General features: G+C 44.5%; 1 protein-coding gene across 4 annotated transcripts in view; it reads right to left on the bottom strand.

Annotated features, from left to right (window-relative positions):
- Positions 1-13,154, bottom strand: part of ELP2 (elongator acetyltransferase complex subunit 2) — a 162,750-nt gene that overhangs the window by 144,970 nt on the left and 4,626 nt on the right. For all 4 annotated transcript variants that reach the window (XM_073587856.1, XM_073587859.1, XM_073587857.1 and 1 more), the window contains exon 3: positions 7,583-7,653. In XM_073587856.1, the coding sequence (XP_073443957.1) occupies positions 7,583-7,653 (71 nt within the window). The remainder of the gene's footprint in view (positions 1-7,582; positions 7,654-13,154) is intronic.

The raw sequence follows: 13,154 nt of genomic DNA, 5'->3' as shown, positions 1-13,154 counted from the left end.
TTTTCAAACTGGTTGGGACTGTTTTGGGCCCCTTGTGGCATAACTGTCCATATTTACTGTCGTCCCTGATAAGTGAATGCAAATAGAAACTGGCAGTCTGGGTGTAACGGAATACTAAAGAAGGCATTGGCAAGATCAATAACTGTAAACCAAGCAGCATCCTGGGGTATTTGGGACAAAAGAGTATGAGGATTAGGCACCAGGTTTGAGAAACACTTTTACTGGTTCTACAGGCATTTTCCCTATATCATTTGGCCCTTTTGACCAGAGTTTAGATGGTATCTCTGAGAGTTATGGGGTGAGTCGTTGATCCTCAGGCAATATTGGGGGTGGATCTGAGCCTATCAGGGCCATCATAACTGTAGGAAGGGCATGCAAAATACAGATTTCCTCACTGTCTTCATCTACATAGGGATTATATAACGTAAGAGCCATCTGACCATCATCTTGGAATGGTATTCCGGAGCGGAACTGTGATAATAAATCTGCCCCTAGTAAATTTACTGGACATATGGGAGAGATTACGAACTAAACAGTAACCTTGGGAAAAGGTCCCACAGAAATAGGGTTTATAAAAGTATATTAATTGGGTCTACCATCTACTCGGATTAAAATAGCAGGGGAATGACAACTTCTCTGAAAGTGTTCGAGTCTGGCACAGCGCCAGCATTAGCAGGGAGGGGCTGAGGAGCAGGTTTCCCAGTAGCTGAAGTCTGAGGGGGGGCCAGTGTTTGCTGTGTGGGCTGAAGGGCACACTGATACTGATAAGGGACTGTGAACTCGCAGCCTCGCTGGGCACAATGGTGGGGGCTGGAGCAGCTGCTGGCTGCTAGCTTGTTTTTTTTTTTCTCTCTACGCTGAACAGACGGGTTAAATTCTTCTGAAAACTTTTTTTTTTTTAGCGGGGACTGAGGCTGGCAGCGGTGGCTGATAATAGATACCGTGAGCGTTTAACAAAGAAAAGGTGGGGGCTGCGACTCTCGGTCTCCTTGTGCCACAATTATAACAGACCTCTCTCCACTGAGGATTAGTAACTCCACATACAGCACAGATCCACCCGGCAGGATCATAGGGTGGGGGCATACTGAGTTTCGGTAGTCCAGGATACATCGGTGCCTTAGGGTTAAGGGGCACAGAGCTTACAGTTGGGAGGAGAGGCTTGATTTCCTGGGGAGGGACCTTATCATCTAGCAGGGAAACTTCTTGTTTCAAATCATTCTTAACCATCTGTCTGCCTGACACAGTATCAATCTTAGTTGCTTCTTAATCAATCACTTCCTCACACCACAGTCACTTTCTTGAACCACAATACATCCCGTCCTTGCCATAATAATAGACAATTTTTCCTTCTTCAACATAGCAGTAACAGAAACAATCAGAATTCACTTCCTCTGTTCTTCCTAACTCCTTTGTCACACAATTCATGTGCCAAGCCACAAAATTCTTTTCCTTCCACGGATTCTCTCATTTAGAGCTAAATATCCTTTAGTTGTGCATAATACTGGAGCGGCCGTCTCAGTTTGTTCCACCAGGTCAACCCCCTCTGGGAAGCCCAAAATTCGCGGTACTTAGTGAAAGGAGGAGGGCGTCTCAGACTATCCCTCCGGACCCCTCTGGTTATATATATATATTATACACACATACATACATATACACACACCTGAGTTACGTATCCTACCCATCTTCGATCACATGACCACGCCTGATTACTAACAATTATCAGGAATTCAGGATATTTTGACTATAAAGAGAGTCACAATTACTGGTCAATCCGGGGTGTCCGTCCCTTATGAGGTACGGTTCGAGCACTGGGCCCCCAATGGGACTGCACCTCTATATGATTCCACCCATGAATCACCCCACCAGGGGACAAATCTCAGATCCTCTTTGCAGCAACAAGCACAGGAAAACCACACCAACGGTCAGTCTGAACAGTATAACTGCCAACTTACCGTGGTTGCCATGGGGGATGATCAGTCCCAATTTTCCAGCACCCGTGTCCGCTCCGAGGGTCCTTTGTCTTGTTGTCCTCCGGGGGCAGAGGCATCCCTGTTCGGGGGGCCCCACGTTGGGCGCCAAAACTGTTGAGGTAGGGCTAAATTAACCCTTCACGGTTGATCCAGTGATTTCCAAATTAATTCACAGGATGTTGCTAGCAACTGAGAATAACCATACGGAGATGTGTCTCTGTATGGGAGGTTCCAGGCAGATCACTAAGCCCCTTTATTTTAGTCACATCTTTTATAATCTTTTGCTTAATTATGCAAAGTATACAACTACCAATAGAATCGTAATACATTTAAGCCAATAGTATTGCAAGAAAATTGGAATATGTCCCTAGCTGCGTGACGTAGAATATAGAACAATAGCACATTCTTTTAGGGTCTCATCTCATATCTTGTGCAAGCTGGAACAGTCTGGTTTCATAACAGCCGTGAACTTTCATCTAGTTAGGTTACAAAATTTAACTTGTAAACAACAAAATGGTGTCGCAAGCACAAAAATGGAGTCTGAAGAACAAGATATCCCGTACATCTGAATACTGTACTTCACATCTCCAGTTCATCTAGGACTGGTCCGAATAGATATTCCCCCTCACACGGGATGGAGCAAAGCCAGGATCAGGCCTGGATGTCCCCGGGCCAGCATTTCAGCCATATAGCCCATCGGGCTGTATTTGATAGCCCTGCGGCTTTGGCCGCCATCCTTGTGGAATCTGCAGAAGCGTCGGCTAAAAAGGCTGCCGCATCCTGGATGGTAGGTAGGGTTTTCAAGATAGACTACCTCGAGGCTCTGTCCTCTGTGTTTCCAGCTGGTCCAGCCAGACCATCATAGATCTGGCTGTGCAGGTAGCTGCTACTGCTGGTCTCAGGGCGCCAGCTGACATTTCCCATGTCCCTTTCAAGCAGGAGTCAGCCTTTTTATCTAGTGGATCCTTTAAAGAGACCATGTCATCAAAGGAGATAGCGGATTTTTTGGACGCCTTAGCCACGGCTGCGTCCAATTTCGGGGCTTTGTCCCATTTGTTCACCACGGGGTCCTCAAAGGGGTATCGCCATTTAAAAGCTGGTGGTAGGGAGCCTTTCCTTTCTGGTTTCCTCCATTCCCTATTGATCAAATTTTGGACCTTGTCGTCTAACGGGAACGACTTACGTTTCCTGGGGTCTAAACCCCCGAACATTAGGTCCTGCGCTGACCGTTCTGGTTTTGTGTCTGTTACCCCCATGGTAGCCCTGACTGCCTTGACTAGTTTGTCCACTTGTTCCAGACCCAAAGACCCAGGGAGAAACGACTGGCGTCTTCCTCTGAAGAGGACGCAGATGCGGAGGTGGAGGGCTCTGAGGAGTCTTCATTTCCTCTAGGGTCAGCTGAAGAGCTTGACCCTACGAAACTTGCTCTCTTTCTTTTCCTAGATGACTCCCCCTGGGGTACGGACTTTAGGGCTTTAACTTCCGTCCTGATAATTTCCCTTAGACTTGCAGCGAAGTCAGGGGTTTCTTCCGCCACCTACAGGAGGGGGGACAGGGTAAGGAAGTATGCATGCTAATTTTTTGGGACTACTCTTTTTTTTTTTTTTTTTTTACCGTCTGCCGTATACATGACTGGCACAGCCTTTTAGGGTAGGCATCCGGCAAGGGGTACTTGCAAAGGGCGCACTCCCTGTTTTTTGCCTTGTCAGGGCATTTCTTCCCCTATAGGAGGAAAACATAAGGGGAACACTGCATCAGGGCACATTCACGAAGATCTCTAACCCTGAGCACAAGGCATAGGTACCGGATCACAGGGGGGCGAGCTGGATCCTTCGGCCTGGAGGAACTTCTATGGCCGGATTTTCCAGTTCGTTTTTTCTTTTGCTGGGAGCTGGTTTGGGACCTCTCTGAGGTACGTTCCTGCTCTCGGTCCAGCTGGGCCATGGGAGCTTCCAGCTCGTCCATTTCTGCACCTGAGCAGAAGCCGCTTTACAGTGCTTCTGAGCCCTTTTATCTTCCCCCCGGCAATCCGGGATCACAGGTGTCATGGCCAGGGGATAATTCCCCCCCCCCTTTCCCCTTCATGACGTCCATGGATACTCCTCCCTGCGCGCGGCCCCTCCCCCCCGCCCCAGCCGCTATGTCGGCGCTCGCGCCGCTGTGCCCGGCGACGCACCTGGGAGAAAAGCCGGCCGGCATCCGACTTCCGGCCTGGCGCTACCGTCCCCCGCGTCACTTCCGGTCTGAGTGAACGCGCGGGGACACGCAGGTCACCAGTGCCATGGCGGCGCCCGACCCCGCACAGCGCTCCCTGCACGCCACCGAGGTACAGCCGCCCGCCCCCGACCGCGATCTGGACCGAAGGGAGACCGCACCTGCAAGACCGGGGACAGGGGTCCGGGGGGATCCATACTTACCCGCCGGAGACGGGCATCCGCCGGACCCCGCTCCCACCTGTTCCGCACATTGACGTGGAACCCTACCCGGGCCCACCGTAGCGCTTCCAGGGGACTCCGCACTGCCCAAGGTAGGAGACCCCCCGCTACCTGAGTCAGACAGCCGGCCTGGGGATTCCTTCGTCCATGATGGTATGATCTGTAGGGAATCCTGTCCTCCTGGAACAGGAAATCAACTGATGCGTGAGAGAGGTGCCGCCCTTATGTATCTGTAGGATTTCCTGTTCCTGGAGGGCGGATCCCCTCTCAGGTGGTTCTGTCAAAGACGACCGAATAAAAACACTCATATATATACAAAAAAACAGAAAAAGTGTTAATTCAGCTCACTACTCCTGTGTTATAATGTAGATAACTATCCCAGAAAACTTCCAGGGTACACAGTCTGTGGTCTGGCTTCCAGGGCAAATACCTCTAAATGGTACAAAAGGTAATGATGTTATGTACCAAAGAGAAGTAGTTAAAACTCAGCCTTTAGTCATAGTGGATGCAAAACATGGCAGAATATGCACATATTAAAAAAAAAACATAATACTTATGTTTTTTGGGTAGAAAAACCCTTACCCATTGCTGTTATGACCAACCATGATTAAAAGTTTTTCTACCCTAAAAGCATTATGGTTTTTTTTTTTTTAACATGTGCACATTCTGCTATTTATTTTTATCCTGAATGATTAAAGGCTGAGTTTTAACTACTTTCCTTTGGTGCTGGAGAATATGACCTTTTTGACCGCAGAGAACCACTCTTACTCTAGTGAGCACAGTGAATAGATAAATATGGATCACACCCACCAAATTAACAGTAATGATAACAAAAGGACCAATGCATATAGTGGAATGAGGTTAGGGACCTTTTAGATTTTCAGTAATGATAAAGCTTCTTTTAGATCTTCTACTTTTACATGGGACTGCACAGGACCCTTCTTTGATCACCTGCAGCTACAAGAGTCTACCTCTGGAAGGCAGGAGTGTTTTTGTTTTCCTATCATACGGCTTCATTCATGTGACACCATGATATATGATTTCTCTACTGGCATTGCTGTAAATACAGCAGTATCAGTGTCATCTTGATGCAACATCCGTTTCTCACCCACAGTGTGATGCATTTTTAACTGTCTATTTTGCTATATTTAATAAAGAGTAATAATACATTTGTTCACTCATGTCACCTACACCTCAAAGCATCTCCTGAATTCGAGATTTCCGTACATTTGATTCTGCAAAGACTCTTCCTGTTGCTCTGATTCATTGTCATCTGGACTACCTCAACGCTCTTATGATCCTCACCCCCCCTCATAAAGCTTTCTCCTCTGCAGTCTATAATGAATGCAGTAAACAGGATCATATGTATGACCAATTGATACTGGTTGTCCATCCACTACAGAGTCTAATATAAACTTACTACTCTCACCCACAAAACTCTCCACTATTCTGCACCACCCTACATCTCCTCCCTCATCTCTGTCTAGAAACCAACCAGTCATCCCTGTTATGCTAACGACCTAAGTCGAAACCCATCTCCAAGACTTCTCTTGTGCTGCACCAGTTGTCTGGAATGCACTACTCTGGACAATTCGGTAAATTCCCAGTATCCACAGTTTCAGGCATGCCCTAAAAACACATTTCTTTAGACTGGTCTATCACCTCACTTCATTAATCTAACTTTTCCCTGTTCTCTGTTCCATGCACTCAATAGCTCTTTTTACCAGTACTAAACAGATAATGGCTGGTGACTAGTTCATTCAGAGTTATTTGAATACCTTATTATATTGATGACTGGACCTTACATGATTATCACTTTATTTTTAACTTTTGTGTCCCCCTATTGAACAGGGCCCTCACTCCTCTCGGTATGTGGAGAACTATGTGTTATTCTGTAATGTCTTATCTTGTATGTACGTGAACCCTCTGAACAGGAAAAGTGCTGTGGAAAATGTTGGCACAAATAAAAATTATTATCATTAAAGATTGTTCATTCTTCATAAATTGTACTTTTGTGTCTTGGTCTTTCTTCTGTAGGATCTATAATAAATGTTATTTGCAAGAAGTTCGGCATTGACATTTCTGGAAATGATATTGTATGAATGTAACATTCTGCACTCAGAACACAATGATTATACAGAGATAAATGTCATTTCATAGACGTGGTTTATCTCTTCCCGAAGAAGAGGAATGTTTGAATGCTTTTATACAAAGCTCCTTTCACTGTGCCAATCCCAGCAGATTCTGCTGCCTGTATCTGATTGTGTGCTCAACATTTTCAGAAGAAGAAGCTGGATACAACACGTGACTGCCACCATCTGAAGCACTAATACTGTGGGGGCCGCCGGGATCTACTATACTCATGGGCAGCAGAGGCCTAAAGCTGGGGTGATGCAGTAAAAAAACAGAAGGGTAAGGGTTTTCTATGACAGTGCATGTCAGGTCATGGCCTTTTAGAAATTTCATCAGAAAGTGATCAACTCTTATATACTGTACTCCCATTCTCTTTAAAGCCATTGTTAACTATATGATATTGATGACCTATGCATATAGGTCATCAAAAGCAAATCGACTATGTTACAGCACACTCAGGATGTAAACGGGGTGCAGAGTGGAACACCACAAAGTGGCGCAGCCACTAAAGAAGTCAGTATAAATCAGTATGTCTTTGGAGGATGGGAGGAAACCCGCACAATCAAGGGGAGAACATTCAAAGTGCTTGCAGAAGTTGTCCTTGGTGGGATTTGAACTCAGGACCCCAGCGCTGCAAGGCTGCAGTGCTCAGTCACCGCGCTACCCAAGAGGAAAGGTCATTAAATACTATAGCAGTGGCAAATCTCTTCAAGAAATGGTTGTTCAGCTGGAGCAGTGTGTACAACAATGTGCACAAGTAAAGCAGCTGCAGAACTTTTGTATAAAAAAGTGTGCTGGTGTTACTTATCAAAAAGCAGCAGACATGAAACTATGCCCCAATCTCTTCAATAAGAAGTTCAGTGGCACATATCAGGAGTCACCTGAGTCCTTTGACCTGTAGAAATGCACTTTGCCCTAGCCTAGAGATATCACAGTACTCCCCAGTGATGGCTAATACTCACATCATTTATAGAATGGAGCACACAGCCGCATATAATATTATATTACCGTATGCGTTATTACAGTATTCAAAATTCTACATACCTGATAGTCACCTGTCCTCCAAATAATCACCTTCTTATCAGACCCCCCAGAAACAAGCTCTGTTTCAGGACCTAAAAATACACAGGCCAGACATTAGAGAAACTCACTATTTATTACACAAGTGTCACATGAATAACACAATAGATATTGGCAGTAATTTGGCTGACGCAGGAGGTCCAGCTACACAAAACTAAATGGACTGTTATCATAGTAAGATAGTTTTGAAGGCTGAAGGAAGACCTTATGTCCATCTAGTTCAGCCTATTTTTAGTGCAGCTGTTCTGCATTGTTGATCCTGGGGAAGGCAAAAGCCCACAGAGTAGAAGCCAATTTTCTCCATAGGGAAAAAAATTCCTTCCCCTAAGCTGGGTCAACAATCTACCTATAATATTCTGTTATTCGTAACCTTCTATACTGTTACTCACAAGAAAAGCATCCATTCCTTTCTTAAATTCATTCAGTGAGTTGGCCATCACCACTTCCTCAGGAAGAGAATTCCAGAGCCTCACTGCTCTTACCGTGAAGAACCCTCTTCTATGCTGGTGCAGAAATTGTCTTTCCTCCAAACAAAGAGAATGCCCCCTTGTTCTTGTCACAGTCCTTGGTACAAACAGTTCAATGGAGAGATCTCTGTATTGCCCTCTGATATACTTGTACATATATATTAAGTCTCCCCTAAGTCTTCTCTTTTCTAGAGTAAATAGACCTAATTTTGATAACCTTTCTGGTTATTGTAGTGAACCAACTACATTTATCATTTTAGTAGCCCGCCTTTATCACTAAGGTATATTCTGTAATTCAGGAATTACTAGGATAAGTCAGGGGGAGCTAATGAGCTGCTCTCCGGTCTGGCTTAACCCCTTTACCCCCAAGGGTGGTTTGTACATTAATGACCAGGCCTATATTTACAATTCTGACCACTGTCCCTTTATGAGGTAATAACTCTAGAACGCTTCCATGGATCCCGGTGACACTGACATTGTTTTCTCGTGACATATTGTACTTCATGATAGTGGTAAAATTTATTTGATATGACTTGCGTTTATTTGTGAAAAAAAAACAGAAATTTGGCGAAAATTTTGCAATTTTCCAACTTTGAGTTTTATGCCCTTAAAGCACAGAGATATGTCACATGAAATACATAATAAATAACATTTCCCACACATTTACTTTACATCACCACAATTTTGGAACCAAAATTTTATTTTGTTAGGAAGTTATAAGGGATAAAAGTTAAACAGTGATTTCTCATTTTTACAACACCATTTTTTGTTAGGGACCACTTCACATTTGAAGTCGCTTTGAGGGGTCTATATGATAGAAAAATACTCAGAGACCCCATTGTAAAAACTGCACCCCTCAAGGTGCTCAAAACCATATTCAAGATGTTTATTAACTCTTCAGGTGCTTCTCAGGAATTTTTGGAATGTTTTAAAAAAAAAAAATGAACTTCATCTTTTTTCACCAAAAAATTTATTCAGATCCATTTTTTTTTATTTTGCCAAAGGTAACATGAGAAAATGGACCCCAAAGTTGTTGTGCAATTTGTCCTGAGTATGCTGATACCCCATATATGGGGGTAAACCATTGTTTGGGTGCACGGCAGAGCTCGGAAGGAAAGGAGCGCCATTTGACTTTTTCAACGCAAAATTTGGCTGGAATCATAGAATCGTAGAGTTGGAAGGGACCTCCTGGGCCATCTGGTCCAACCCCCTGCTCAAAGCAGGATTCACTAAATTGGCTGGAATTAAGATAAGACTCCATGTCGCAGTTGGAGAGCCCCTGATGTGCCGAAACAGTGGAAACCCCCAACAAGTGACACCATTTTGGAAACTAGACTCCCTAATGAACTTATCTAGATGTGTGGTGAGCACTTTGAACCGCCAAGTGCTTCATAGAAGTTTATAACATAGAGCCATAAAAATAAAACATTTAAAAAAATCATATTTTTTCCACAAAAAATGATCTTTTCAAACCAATTTTTTATTTTCCCCAAGGGTAACAGAAGAAATTGGACCCCAAAAGGTATTGTGCAATTTGTCCCAAGTACGCTGATACCCCATATGTGGGGGTAAACCACTGTTTGGGCACATGGCAGAGCTCAGAAGGCAAGGAGTACCAGATTTTACTGTGACGGTTTGCAGGTGCCATGACCCAACTGGGAGAGCCCATGAGGTACCAAAACAGCAGAATCCCCCCATAAGTGACCCCATTTTACGAACTACACCTCTCAATGAATTAATCTAGGGGTGCAGTAATCATATTGACATTATGGGTGTGTCACAGAATTTTATACCATTGGGCAGTGAGGACAAAATAACTACATTTTTACCACCAAAATTTAATTTTAGTCAAAGATTTTACATTTTCACACAAGAAGTGGGTAAAAATGTCACCAAAATTTGTCCCACAATTACTACTGAATGTGGCAATACCCCATATGTGGCTGTACAGTGCTACTTAACCATGTGGAGAGACTTGGGAGGAACTGAGAGCTGTTTGCCTATTCAAGTGAATGGGTCTGTGTATATGTCAGTGTGTTTCCACGGACCATGTGTCCGTGGACAAAACACTGACATGTCCGTTTTTTAATGTCAGCATGGGCCACAAAACATCTAGCACACGTGCATACGCATAACACACGTGAATGTCATCCATGTGACACGCATCGGCGCCAGGGAAGAAGCGTTACAGTAAGCGCTGTTCCCCAGCGCCGGGTGCGGAACACGGCTCTAATCATTCTCCCCTGCGTGTGCCGCATCAGTACCACAAGGATGGGCGCCAGGGAAGAAGCATTACAGTAAGCGCTGTTCCCCGGCGCCGAGTGCTGAACACGGCTCTCATCATTCTCCCCTGCTCTGCAGGCGATCGGCGCAAGCAGGGGAGAATGATGAGAGTTACATTTAAGTAATAAAAGACAGCAGGCGGCGACTGATGGGACTATTACTCCCATCAGCCTACCCTTGCTGCTGCTAATAACAGTGACAGCAGGAGCAGCGGATTGGAGTATTCATTTGCCGCTCCTGTGCTGTAAATAAATACAGTAATTAAAAAAAACAGCGCGGGTTCCCCCCTATTTTTGATAACGAGCCAGACAAAACTCACAGCTGGGGGCTGGTATTCTCAGGCTGGTAAACTGGTGGTGGGCTTGATGTCACAGGGCAATACAAAGGTGACATCAACCTCAAAAATATGAACCCCACTTGCCACCGCTACATGACAAGTGGGAAAATCCGGGCAAAGCGATCCCAATTTTTGGGAGGCAGAATAAACAAAAATCAGCAGTTCATGAATTTCTTTTTGGGGGGCGTTTTTACAGTTTCATGTGTGGTAAAATTGATAAAGCAGTTTTATTCTTCGCGTTAGTATGATTACAGCAATACCTCATTTATATCTTTTTTTGTCTTTTGACGCTTTTATACAATAAAAACTATTTTATATAAAAATAATTATTTTTGCATAACTAGCCATATCTTTTTTTATTTTTCCGTTGATGGAGCTGTATGGGGGCTTGTTTTTTGCGGGACAAGATGTCGTTTTCAGCTGTACCACATTTATTTATATCCGTCTTTTTGATCGCGGATTATTCCACTTTTTGTTCGGCGGTATGATGATAAAGCAATTTCTTTTGCTTCTTTTTTTTTTTTTATAATGTTCACTAAAGGGGTTAACTAGTGGGACAGATTTATAGGTCGGGTCGCTACAGACGCTGCAATACCAAATATGTTTACTTTTATTGTTTAGATTTTTTTTTTCATTCAAATATTTATTTAGTGATAGAATATATAGAATTTTTATTATATATATATTTTACAATTATTTAAAAAAAAAATGCTTTCTTTTTTATGACTATTTTTTCCTTTGTTCCACTATGGGACAATCATTTTTTGCCGGCTGATCGCTTCTATAGCATGCAGATGAAGCAGCATCTGCATGCTAGAGAAGCTGTCAGCGCTGCACTTATGGCACCGACACTGAGAGACTTCCTGATCATTCACTGCGCACAACAGATCAATGGCAGCGATCAGGACCCCGCGTCACGCCGCGGGGTTTCCGATCCCAAGGCAGAGAGGCTGTCAGCCTTCTGCCTGCTCCCGGAATGCTGCGATGGCATTCGATCGCAGCATTTCATGGATTACAGTGGAGGGAGCGGTCTGTGACCACTCCTAGCTCCTAGTGCCGGCGCTATGACGTACTATACTGTCCATGGTCAAATTGTGCCAGGTCACATGGACGGTATAGTACGTCAGATGGCAGAGAGGGGTTAAAAACTGCCTTGAAGCAATACCCTCCTTTATAAGTGTAAACGTAATACAATAAAGACAGATTAGGATTAGAAATAAAGGGGTATTTCCAAAATACCAAATTATCACCAATCACTCTGTATGGGAAAACGCCAAGAGCTGCACTCAGCTTTCTCAGTCAGTTCCACTGGAAATGAATGCAAAGCCCCATTCTCAAGATTATTGGGGTCGCAGCAGTCGAACCCGTAAGTTAGTCACTATGCTATGTTTAGCTGATAAAGGGTTATTCCCAAAGTTAAAAATTAAGTTTAGTGCACATCATTTCATCTGAAATCTTAACACCTTCACTTACATGTACGTCAAAAGTCGTGTCCCTGACTTTTAAGTATGCTTACACGATGAGACCACATCATTCCCAGCAGATGATGGCTGATTTAATAAGCCATCATGTGCATTTAACAGCCATGGGTGGAGCGGAGCTTGGCTTGAGGTCATAAACATGATAAATGTTGCTGTCAAAAGATTGACAGAGGCATATAACATTCGCTGGTAGGGGGACGCATTGTTCCAAGCTCCCATTGGTGCGCTTGTGACTCAATAGTGGGGCGAAAGTGGGCTGTCATGATAGCTGGGGGTCTGCTGATGACCGCCGTGCCTGTCATTACGATATTCTGTAATGCTGTAGATAAGCCCCCCGATGTAACCTGAAAGATAAGAAAAACACGTTAGATTATACTCACCGGAGCGGGCCGTCTGGTCCGATGAGTGTCGCGGTCCGGCGCCTCCCATTTTCATACGATGCCGTCCTCTTCTTCCCTTCCTGTCGTGGCTCCGGCGCAGGCGCACTGCTCTGCCCTGTTGACGGCAGAGCAGACTACTGCGGTGCGCAGGCGCCAGAGCTCTCCCGACGCCTGTGCACTGCAGGACTCTGCTCTGCCCTCAACAGGGCAGAGCAGTGCGCCTGAGCCACGACAGGAAGCGAAGAAGAGGACGGCATTGTATAAAGATGGGAGGCGCTGGACCGGACCGCCCCCTCTGGTGAGAATAATCTAATGTTGTTTGTTATCTTTCAGGTTACATCAGGGGCTTATCTACAGCATTACAGAATGCTGTAGATAAGCCGCTGATGTCAATGCCGGCAGCTTCAAAAAAAGTGTGACAGATTCCCTTTAATAGGAAATCATGATTTTAGCTATACATAGGAGTGCTGATGCATGGCTATATATATAGGACACGTGATCAGATCGCAGCTTCAAGTCCCCTAAAGAGACTACTAAATACAGAAAAAAGTGAAGAAAAGAAAAAAAAAAACGAAAAAAAAAAAAAAA

This window comes from Dendrobates tinctorius, unplaced genomic scaffold (assembly GCF_039654945.1).
Source record: "Dendrobates tinctorius isolate UK_male_01 unplaced genomic scaffold, ASM3965494v1 ptg000102l, whole genome shotgun sequence".
Classification (NCBI taxonomy): Eukaryota; Metazoa; Chordata; class Amphibia; order Anura; family Dendrobatidae; genus Dendrobates; species Dendrobates tinctorius.
Note: the sequence above shows the minus strand (reverse complement) of the source record. Positions and strands in the feature narration are given on the sequence as shown.